The following is an 11,782-nucleotide window of genomic DNA, read 5'->3' as shown; positions in this document are numbered from 1 at the left end:
AAATACTTCCTACTGCAGATATTTCATGTTTCTCAGCTTTGCCAGAGTCTGACATCCCTGGCCTCTTTTTTATATTCTGTAAATATCCAGGGTTCACCCGCAGCCACTCTGTTATGGTTGGCAACTTTCCAACTCTGCAGTTGAGTCACATTGTGTACCCATTTCTCTATAATATTTTACTGTATGCAGCAGCTAATATAATGCAGTACATGTGTTACAGTTAAACATGGAAGGAGTGCTGAAGAGTTATGTGAGAGATGGAGAGATGAAGATGCATGAGTTGAGGTCAGCCTTATAGTCAGTCCAACCAGCTGAACTACTGAGGTTACTGATTACTATCAAGCATGACTCATACACAGCTATCATGGTAGCTGCAGTAAAAGGACACACAGAAACCTGTCGTCTGCTTCTCTCACCAATCAGAAAAACAGCAGACGAGTTGCTCTGGATGAAGAGGAAGGATGGATTTACAGTACTACACCTTGCAGTACAGAGGGGAGACAACAGTTAGTGCGTAGAGTTACTGATAGACACAGTGAGTGATGAGAGGAAGTACAAGTTTGTAGCTGAGAAGACTGGATATGGTTACACAGCTATAGGAGTGGCTGCAGAGTATGGAAGTAGCAAGTGTATAGAGTCTCTCCTCTACAACTTCTCCTCACTACAGAGAGACTCCCTATTAAACATACAGGATAACGACTTCGACACTCCACTACACAATGCAGCACTCAGAGGGGAGACGACTGCTCTGCAAGTCATGTTAGGATCCGTGTCTCTAGTGACTGTCTCTTCACTCCTCAACATAAAGAATAGTGACAACCGTACTCCATTGGAGGAAGCTGAGTTGAGGGGAAATAAGGAATCATCAGAGCTGTTAAAGAGATGGAAGAAGCAGCCAGTAGTAGAAGGTAGGATTGTTATACAGTGTGATACCAGCTACTCACTTGAACTGTTCTACTGCTAAACTCTTCAGTCTCAGCAACTTTCTACTGAAAATCTAAACTAAATGCTAGTAATTCATTCATTGTATACATTTACTGTTGAATCCTGGGACATACCCTGGATAATTGCATCTCTATTTTCCTGTAAACTCACTGAGTCTTGCATAGACAGAGTGCTGCTTGTCTCCAGCCTCCAGCTGAACAGTTTATAGTCTGAGTATTTAAATTAATATTAATATTCAAAACTGGTAGGATTGAAGTGATGTTAGCAGCTCTTTAAATATCAACTCCTTGTGTCAGACTCAGTAGCTTGACTCTCGTGTTCCACACTATTCTGTCTGTTAATATTTCTGTATTATGAAATGTCTGAGATGTGAAGAATTTAACACAATAGTAATGATACTATGATTATTCTATGTAGTGGTAGACTAGTGAGTCATTCTTTCAAGCTGAGGTTAGAGGTTAAACATTACACTCATTTTCATGAATAGTTAATCATCTATGCAGCAGTTTTTGATGGAAAGTAGAAAGTATTACAACCATATTTTACACTGCTGTAGATTATCCACAACTTTTAATTGTTCCTAACATAACATGACTCTATCGTTTGTCATGTTTTGTAGTAAACTTAATAACAGACTAAAGTACATATTGTAGCAGCTTCATGCCTCAATACTCAGAATTTAAATCTATAACAAAAAATAATGTTTGAAATAAAGATTAAAATCAGAATAGTTGATTTGCTGCTGTTATGGACTATAAGACATTGTGTGGTTCCATTTTCTAAGGCATGTGTATTAGGAACAACTAGTATGATGTTGAGTTTTGGCTGAATTTCGTATTTGCTGGTGCTGGTTGGAGGATTTCTTATAAAATGACATCAGCATTTATTTCTACCAGATACATTCAACCTTCTTTCCATTAACAACTGTAGATATGAAATTATGTTCTAGTTTTATTCACCCCACAGATCAGATATTGTGGTATGTTTGGCTTGGCTGGCAATAACTACAAAGTTTTAAAACTTTTTAAAAAATTTCATTTTTCTTGAGCGCAAGTGGCTTCTGCGCAAAACACTCAGTACAACTACAATACATTTAGTGGCCGGTCGCTATTTAGCCAGAGAAATAAACTTACCTTTGAATTAGAGTGAGTGTGTTGAAACTTCATCAAGCGACCAGCCTGCCGGAATGCATAGGTGTGCAAGTTCACAAAAGTTTCGCCTTGCAAGAAGCTCGAGCAAACTTGCAGCGTTTAGCTAGCTGAGCAGTCAAGCTATTATTAGTAGTACGCTGGCCTCGGCTCTTACGAAAAGCACCTAACAGCCTGTTTGCCCCACCTGCTTGGAAGTCAACCAGCCAACCTGTCGCAAGCTTGTGCGAGTCCATGAAGCTCATGCGCTTTTGATTTCAAGTAAAGGCAGATCTGTCTAATTTCACTGCTGAGTACAGGAATCGATCGCACTCCACTTGATCTGCCTGCCTACTTGTGTGCAAGATTGCCAGCCTCTACGCTACTATATACAATGCACATACAGTAGAGTATATTCATAGAACGGCTCAAGACTGGGGTCGGCCACCCACACTGCCAGGCCAGCTTGTTTCTGTCTCTAGGCACTTGCCTTTGCCTCTAGGCACTTGCCTCTGGGACCCACTCACTGCCTCTGTGCTACTACATATGTCCCTGCTTCTACATCCCTCAGTCTCTGCGCTACCATTTACATTCCTGCCTTTATGCCCAGTCATTCAGTTCCTTCTGTAATAAACAATGCATATAAAAGCCTTGTTAGCATATAAATATGTTAAGGTACATCTACTCACCAATGTATTCAGTATCTGCTGTCATTGTCAAATGTGAGCAATGAAATTGTTGAATATCTATCAGCAAGTTTTTTTTTCACTCTGCTGCAGCTTGGGATGACGCTAGACAACGAATTACAACACTGCGAATAGAAAGTGACCAGAAACTTTCCGTTCTACAGAGAGAAGGCGACCGGAAATTCACTGCTCTACAGGGAGAAAGTGACCAAAAAGTATCAGCTCTACAGAGACATACTCAGCAGCAGGCAGAAGGTAACTTCCTATGTCATTGTTTCACTAGTATATTGTTAGTATAGTACTGAAGGAAAAAAGTTTGTTGTTTTTGTAATCGACAATGCATATGAATGCTTTGTTAGCAGGTAAATGTGCAAAGGTACCTATACGTACCAATGTGTGCATTGTCTGCTGGGATTGTCAGGTGTGAGCAATGAAAATGTTGCACATCTATCACCAAGTTCTTTTTTCACAATGTTGTAGAATTGGATGACGCTAAACAACAGATAAAAACACTGCAAAAGGAAACTGAGCAGCAGGCAGGAGGTAACTTTCTATGTAAATGCTTCACTAGTCAATTGTTATTATACTACTGAAGGAGAGAAGTCAGTTGCTTCTGTAATTAACAATGCAGATCAGAGTCAGGGTAGGCAGATCTATTTACATCCAAGCACAAATATATGCAGTAACAGTGTGGCACATGTAACATATGGTTTTTCATGCTCACTTTTATAGCTTTGGTTGAGGCTAGACAGCAAGTAACAGCTACAGGAAGACAGTGTAAGCTATAAATTACCTACTAGTAATGGTCTATAATACTATTTACTCTCAACCTCATATCTTGAGTATCTAGTATTACCCAATATTTAGTATCATTCAATGCTAGTAAGCTATAAATTACCTACTAGTATATATTATACTAGCTGTTGTATTGCTCTGATGGTCTGATTCTATAAGGCTGTGGTTGATCAATCATGGCTCACTCCTGGTAACTTTATGTAGATATGTTTATGCTGCTTGAGTTACATAGTATGTGAGAATTCACTTCATAAGCTCAAGATTTTCAATCAAAATGGCAAAAGTTTGAATTTTAGACTGTTTTAACAGATTGATAGAGGTTTGTCATTGATATCTCCCTGCTCATCAGTAAAAGTAACCCTTGTTTATATATCAATTATGATGACGAATTTCTGTTTATTCAGATTTGGCTGCTACACAGGGGAGGCTGGAACAATTTGCTGCGTACCTACAAACTCCAGGTGATACAAATTTGACAGGCAATCAATGTCACCACCCGAACAGTTAATAATTTGGCAGCCGAGACTGACAATCTACCCAGACAGACACTAACGATGCCGCGTGGCCTACGTTTTAGCCCAACCATCCAATAAGCAATGACAAGAGAAATGACCAGCCAGCCCCCAAACCAGAGGGCAGGCTTATAGTAAATAAGGACACGCTCGAGGCCCACTAGATGCCCATTGTCAAAGTGATCACATTATGTTGTTCTTTATATTGTAATACATCCTGCTTGTATTTTATTATTTTTGATTAAATATACTTATTCTTTCAACCTTCTTTCTTCATCCATATACAATGCACCCTTAGACTTTCTTTAACAACCACAATATATAACTAAATCTCTTCTTTTAAAATTCATAACTTTGCTATATGAAGCAGCAATAGAGTCACGTTGATGAACATGACTAATAGTTCCTAATTGATGAAAATAACTAGTCTCCTGGGTATTAAAATAGCCTTTAGTTTAATAAACCATGAGGAATTTGTTGATGATCTTAGGCTATCTCAAGAAGTGCACCATTAATTATAAGTTACAAGACATTGTCTCATATCCAGCAATGTAATGTCTGGTTCCTGGTTCACACACTACAGCCACCTGTTATGGCTGCTACTATATATCATACCAGATGAGGAACAAACGTTCCTATAGCAAAGTTCATAGCTCTTAGCAAAGCAATTCAAGCTAATTGGTACAGAAAAATTGAACTTACAAAATGGAACTGGTTTGTTATGAATATTGTTCCAAGCCATATTGTGCAACAGGTAAAACGCAATCACTCAACATGATGTTTACGCCTGATGCACCTTAACCCTTTCAGCCCTAATTATTTTCCAGTTGAGTGCCCCCCTGGCCTAATTAATTTTTCACACTCAATATTTAATAAAGTGAGGTGTGTTAGATTGAGCATAAATAAAGCTGCGTTCAAGATAAATGAAAATAGTTTTTTTGTAACTTGTTGGTAACATTCTTAGCTACATTTTGATACTAATATATACACATTAGGTTAATCTATATAGGATGTTATTGATAAGATTCAAATCGATACATTTTTTGGAAATCGAAAAGTCTAAGTTTGGCTGCTACTACCAGTCAGCTTTTTGGTTGATAACACTTCAGTAACATATTAGGATGACAAGAAAAGGTGTTATCATCAAGTTGCTAAAAGAAAATTGGAGTTCTAACCAATAGAACTGAAATTATGAGTCTATACGCAATATTATGGCATAATGTAGTTTCCGTTCCATTGTTCAATCAATTGGTATATAAGGTCTATATATCATATTTACATTCTATAAGGACATCATTTATTGCAGTTATGATAATAAACACGAGATGCAAACAACTGGAGTACAATACTAATATAATGTATCGTTTTTATCAACTAAAATTGTGAAAAGATTTGTCAAGTAAAATTTTTTTCTTCGAAAAATTTAAAAGTTATAACAATTTAGTAATTTTGACGTTGTGCAATTGAAACCCACTTTGTGCTACTAATAAACGATCATAGTGTTGTTGTAGATCACTGTCACTGCTAAATTCTTCACCTGAACTAATTATTACGTTAGATTGTAAGATTTAGCCGTTGTCTTTCGGCGAACGCATTCAATATGGCGACCTCCAGTGTTGAAGTTTGAAATCTATCACAGGATTTGCCTAGTAAAATGCTTTTATCCAACCACATTTCTGGTATCAAAACATTCCTCAGACTGTTATCTTTCGAAATAAAGCTATAAAAAAACGATAAACACAAAAGGAGTATCAATAAATTTACTCAGAAAGTGTCCCGAAAGTGTTGGCTTCAGGCCCAAGTGTGAACAACTTCTCCCGAAATAGTTGGCATCAGGGGTGAGAGGGTTAATAGACTAAACTACCTTCCGTAATAAATAAAATGATATTTGCTAGCACAGTGTCATTCATTCTGTCAATAAACAGTATTTAAACAATGTATAACACATATCAAAAGTTAGCATAGATGATTGAGATATCTAGCAAGTACATACAAGTTGTCTTCATGTTACATACTTGTTCTACATTGGTTTGGAGTTACGACCTCGTGTTTTAGATAGAAAATTGTGAAGTGATAGCATTGTGACAGAAGACCTATGGTAAATACAAATGGTAAATGGTAAAAGAAATACAATTAAGGTATATAAATAATAAGTAAAAATACATCACATCTACCACAATGTACTCCACAGTAGTCTAACATTTGTTTACATGTTTTTACACTAACAAAAGTTGACTTGAGAAAATAATTGTTATTTTATTTAAAATTCAAAGAACTGGTTAAAAGTTTACACAACCTATTAAAAGCCAATAGAGAATAGAGAGAGACCAGGTGAAGAGGTACATCACAGTGTACATAACCTATACATATACAATACAGTAGCCTACTACCAAATACAATGTTTATCAACAGAGACTCAAAGGAGAGTTTGATTAACTATGGTAGTGCTTCATGACGGTATCTTCAGAGTGTAACACTGTTGCTAAGGGAAGACAACTTCTGTGGCAATTTAAGTCTGACATGAAAATACTAATAACAAAATAGTTAATCATGAATATATACCAATAAGGAAGAATAATAAAAATGAAATTAAGCCGGAGGAACCAAGTAAGGGCTCTGGTAAAAAAGGTACAGTGGATGCTCTCGTAATAATGTATGTTCCAGACAACTTGAAGAATTCATGTGAAGTTTTTTGCATTGTACTACATAAAATTTTTTAATAATCTAAAGAGTCAAGCCAGGTGAGTTTTCAATTTCAACTTGAATGTTAACATATCTTGTCACATTCGCTAGAAAAAGAATGACACATGTGAAGCGTTACATCTATTATATTTACAACTTCCATGACATTCTAGTTCATCGTGATAGATCGTCAGATGTATCGACAAAAATGGGAATAAGTACCTGCACAATTGTTTATAAATACTGAATATCCTTATAATGGTGCAGGTGTTACAGTGTGGGTCAAATAATCTGAATGTCACGAGTTGGAGTATCGTCAAAAGTTATCTGTTATCCTAAACTTGACCTTTGCATACAGATAGACGACAAACAGGTAGTACCTCTTATAATATTATAAATATTTTGTTGTTTCGGTTTATTGGACACGTATAACATATTTGTTATTAGTTTTACTTAGCGGAATAGACTTTGTTGTTTAGAAAAAATAGACAAATCATAGTTAATGAATATCAAAGATGTACATTTTCCATAAACTTCTTATAAAATTATGGCAGCCATGGTTCATAATCAGTAAGATTTAGCGGTTAAAAAAAGAAAAGTTTTCTATGCAAACTAATAATACAGCAGTTATGGTGCAGCCCACCGATTAGAAGAGTTGAGTATAGTTTTTCCTTTTTTGTATGCCAAAAGGCTAGTTTGAAAAGTTATTGGATCAGATTAGCCAACTTACGCCAAGTTGTAGGAGCACGTAATCTATTCTGAGGTATCACGACTGTGTAAAACAAGGAACTATTATTAGGTGGTTAACCCAATCCAATACAATTCTCCATCACCAGAGACCCGGCCCTCTCATGAAGATGTGGTGAAGATGTTGAAAAGGCCGAAGGAAGCACACACGACTCACTGAAATGAGCAGATGGCCATCTGACAAGGGGTCCAAAAAGAGCCTCCCCTATTTGCACCGGAAGACTGAATCTGGCTTCTGAATGAAAGAAAAAAAATGAAGGGACAACCCCAACTTTAAATTAAAATTTGTAGGGCCTTTCCAAGTAAAAATTTATTTGGTCAAACCATAGTTGCGTAGTATAAAGGGGGCCAGTTCTTGGTGCAGAATGAAACCAGGCAAAAACCATTCCGTGTTTGTCCGGAGAAGCTTGGACAGACACCAGCCACAATAAAGCTAAGAAAAGGTCCCAACATGCAAGGGACGCGGTCTAAGAGCCTGGGGGAAAAAGCAGAGCTTGAGATGGAAAAGCAAATATCAAAAGCTTACACTTCCCTTGCATTCAGTAAATAACTAGAAGGCCAACTGCAGGAGATCCGAAGGAGCCTGGAACTGGAGAAATGACTGTAACAAGAAAAAATTCCAGGAGAGCCAGCTGAGCCTGTGTGTCCGGCACCAATCTAGCTTCCTGGCTGCTAGCAAAAAACACCTGGAGTCAATAAGTACAACTCTCGGCCATGAAATCTTTTCCCCAAAGAATTTTACCTATACGACAGCAAAATTTTGGCTTCTGATTGGTTCCCATATGGTTCAAATCGCATGAACTGCACTCTACTCATGCATTAAAGATATTGTAGACATGGTAATTGATATGCAATCATATTCACACACAGGATTATATTGGACTTGTCTCCACATTGTAAGATTTGTTCATTGGGAAATTCTTGAAGATTGTTATATAAATTATGTTATGTATGACTACAGGTACCATAAATATATAACTTTGTAAACATTGTGCTATAAATTTGTATATAATATATTAATGTCTGTTTTGTGCCGTCGATAAAACACAAATTGTCGAATAACCGTTCGGGCGTGGACGTGGTACACACGATGCCGATTAACGATCACTGCTACATCACATACAAATTTATAAGTAAAGTATGGGTTTTATTACTCTATTGGTATTACCTTCAGAGCTCATAACATGTTTATTCATTATCCGTATATCTGTGAACCAAAAAGGAGCCAAAATTTTACTGCCATAGATAAACATGTTTGAGAAAAAAAAGTTGCTCCCCGGCCAGCTAGAGATGATCGGCCACCTGAATATTAAGGAGAGTTGGAGTGTCAGCTATGGTGAGAGCCAATGAAAAGCACAACAAGCACAGCGCTGCCGGAGCCCAAGTGAGGAGGAGTGCTGATGACAAGAATGACATAACGCCTTTTGTTTTTAAAAGATAAAAAGTGTGTATTGCATGGTCTGGGTAGCACACAGTGGCACTGAATGAACAAAAAACCTAATTAATATTACAAAAGTGATAAGGGTGTTAGTACTTTCGTCCATGATTACATTTGGTAAAATTACTGGTACAGTAAAACCTCAATTCTGAACATAATCCGTTTCAGAAGGTTGTTCAAAAACTGAGTTGTTCGAGCTCCAAAAGAACCTTTCCCATTAGAATTAATGCATGTAAATTTTAATCCGTTCCAAGTCGAGAAAACCACTTCAGGAAAGTATTTTTAACATTTCACACCATAAACTGTATACCGCATACTATAAATAAAAACCGGCAGATGATGATTGTGTTTATTTTTAATAAAATATTTAATATCATGATGAAAAAAGAAAACAAAAAGTAAACAGTATGTATGTTTTGCTCTCAAAAGATTAAAAAACCTTAAGGTTAAGATATGATAACAAACATTGGCGAAATTAATAAAGAATTGACCAAAAAGTGAAACCAATCAGTTACATAAAAAAGTGCGTAAAAAATAAGCATAAATAAACAGCAATGACCCATTTATTTCACGTGTTTGAAGGATAATCCTCCTACGAGTCGCTTATAACAATGTCGTTAAACGTATAAACCGCTCTACAGCCCTCTTCTATGCTGTTTCTGGAGCTGTTCTGAACGCTTACTTGCAATGCACATGCTCTGCTTTGTTCGAGAACCGAACTCGTGTTTGAGATCCGAGATGAACAAACCTCAATTTATTGTTTGATAACAGAGTTGGTTGAGAGCCAAAGTGTTCCAAAGCCAACTTGTAAACATACTAATAGATAATCGCTATTTGTGTTTGATGTGGTACTGCATGGACATCAGTTAATAGAATAACATGGAACATCATGTACATCAGGGAAAGTGATTGATGCTCTGCCAATATGTAGGCAGGACTTTGTTTTAGTGTTTTGTGTAAAATTAGCTGTAGTGGGTGATATACAGACACCAACATGCCTGTTCAGGTGGCTGTATATCATTAAACATGATGAGTTGGGTGGGGAAAGTATTCTTATGTCTACTTGTAAAAAATACAACAGCAAGTAAATGTTGTAAGAATTGGTCACCCGGAGAGTTCAAAGGTAATCATAGTTTGACGTGAGCCTAAATGATAGATGATGATGGTGAGGTAAGAGTAGCTCCTGTATGGATTGTTTGATGTCCAATTGTCTGCCTAGCAGCAGAAAACAAAGTCATGTCCATCAACTGGCCCACTGAGTTATTTGATGTGCTGATTGATTATTCACATGTAATACTACTCATGTAGAAACCACTGCCTGTATAGACCATGTATAGGAATGATATCTTATACAGGGATGATTTAGCTAAAGTCATTCACCCTAGTATCAATACTAGTTGCAGTAGGCCAGTCAGCATATTCTTCTGATGGCATGTACAGATGTATAACAGCACTTTGTCGGTTGCAGAATATGACGCACAATTCTTATCAACACAGACCACTAATTTGTAAGTTTGCATATCATTATCCATACACTCCACCAGTAGCTGACCTTAGCACATCACAGGGAGAAGGATAATATATGGACAAACAAAGCAAATTCCCTCCTTTCCTCAGTGATTGGTCGTCAGCCTGCCTTTACCAAAGCTCATCCGATTGGTGAGATTCATAAATAAGTCAGCATGTTTTTTATCATGTTCTCGAATTCTTCTTGAATGCTTGACATGAATGCTAATCTATCTTGTAGCAGTTGCGAGAGAAAAATCTCCATGTGTATAGCGTTATATCTATTATGTTTGTGTATATAACCACAAGGTCCCTGTTGTCCAACCTTGCCCGTAGATACAGATAGACGACAAACAGGTAGTATTTTTTTATAGTAAACATATTATGTTGTTTTGCTTCATTGGGTACATAAAAACATTTGTTATTCATTTTTGCTTTGAAGAATAGACTTTGCTGTTTAGAAAAAATAAATAAATCTATGTGAATAAATGTTGACAATGTTTGTTTCCTATAAACTTCTTATAAATTGCCGCAACGATAGTCTATAAAACCAGTAATATTTTTTAGTGAAAAAGATAAAAAATTTAATTCAAACCAATAATACAGCAGTTATGATACAGCCCACAAATAAAAACAGCTCAGGCAAGTTTTTGTATTTTGTATGGCGAAGGGGTGAGTTTAAAAAGATCTTTGAATGGATTAGCCCATTTATATGTATTTTACTGTTCTTATAACGTAGAAGTCTCATAGCATAAACGTAGCTGGAATAGCTTATTAACTTTAAAGGAACAAGTACTGTGTTTCGAAGTATCAAGATCATGTTAAACAAGGTACTACTATTAGCCTGAGACAGTTAATCCAATCCAATACAATCCTTAAAGGTTGACTTGCAACAAAATTCACATTACCGTTATTTGATATGAAAATATTCACCATGTCTTACTCTGTTGTGCAAAACATGTGGAAAGGTAATTACAAGCTCTTAAAAGCTCAAAAACGAATAGAAAATTGCAGCAACACGAGACCGCCGTAGTTTGGATTCCCTTTCCAAAACGGCTCAAATGTGATGTAGTTGTGAGAGATGGTTTCTGTTTACACTTTCTTGCAACCTTGTTCGTTGAATTATTTTCACAAATATACTTCACGCATTCAATAAAACCATGTCTATTGTTCTTACGCGTCTTTTTCGCCATCATCGTAATCGAAAAAATTTTAAAACCTACCGTAAAAAATCTAATTTTTCTACCTCAACTCGAAGGAGTGCATATCATTCTCTGATGAACATGAGAGGCCTGTTGGCCACCTGCGATAGTAAAAACTGCTGCAGAAACTGTTCGCGCGCTA

General features: G+C 36.7%; 1 protein-coding gene across 1 annotated transcript in view; it reads left to right on the top strand.

Annotated features, from left to right (window-relative positions):
• The first annotated feature begins 364 nt into the window (after positions 1 to 364).
• Positions 365 to 11,782, top strand: part of LOC137388592 (repetitive organellar protein-like) — a 62,196-nt gene continuing 50,778 nt past the window's right edge. Inside the window, exons 1-4 of the mRNA XM_068075073.1 lie at positions 365 to 506; positions 594 to 908; positions 2,852 to 3,013; positions 3,239 to 3,301. Of these exons, the coding sequence (XP_067931174.1) occupies positions 365 to 506; positions 594 to 908; positions 2,852 to 3,013; positions 3,239 to 3,301 (682 nt within the window). The remainder of the gene's footprint in view (positions 507 to 593; positions 909 to 2,851; positions 3,014 to 3,238; positions 3,302 to 11,782) is intronic.

This window comes from Watersipora subatra, chromosome 2 (genome assembly GCF_963576615.1).
Source record: "Watersipora subatra chromosome 2, tzWatSuba1.1, whole genome shotgun sequence".
NCBI classification, from domain to species: domain Eukaryota; kingdom Metazoa; phylum Bryozoa; class Gymnolaemata; order Cheilostomatida; family Watersiporidae; genus Watersipora; species Watersipora subatra.
This window is presented reverse-complemented; position numbering and strand designations above follow the sequence as displayed.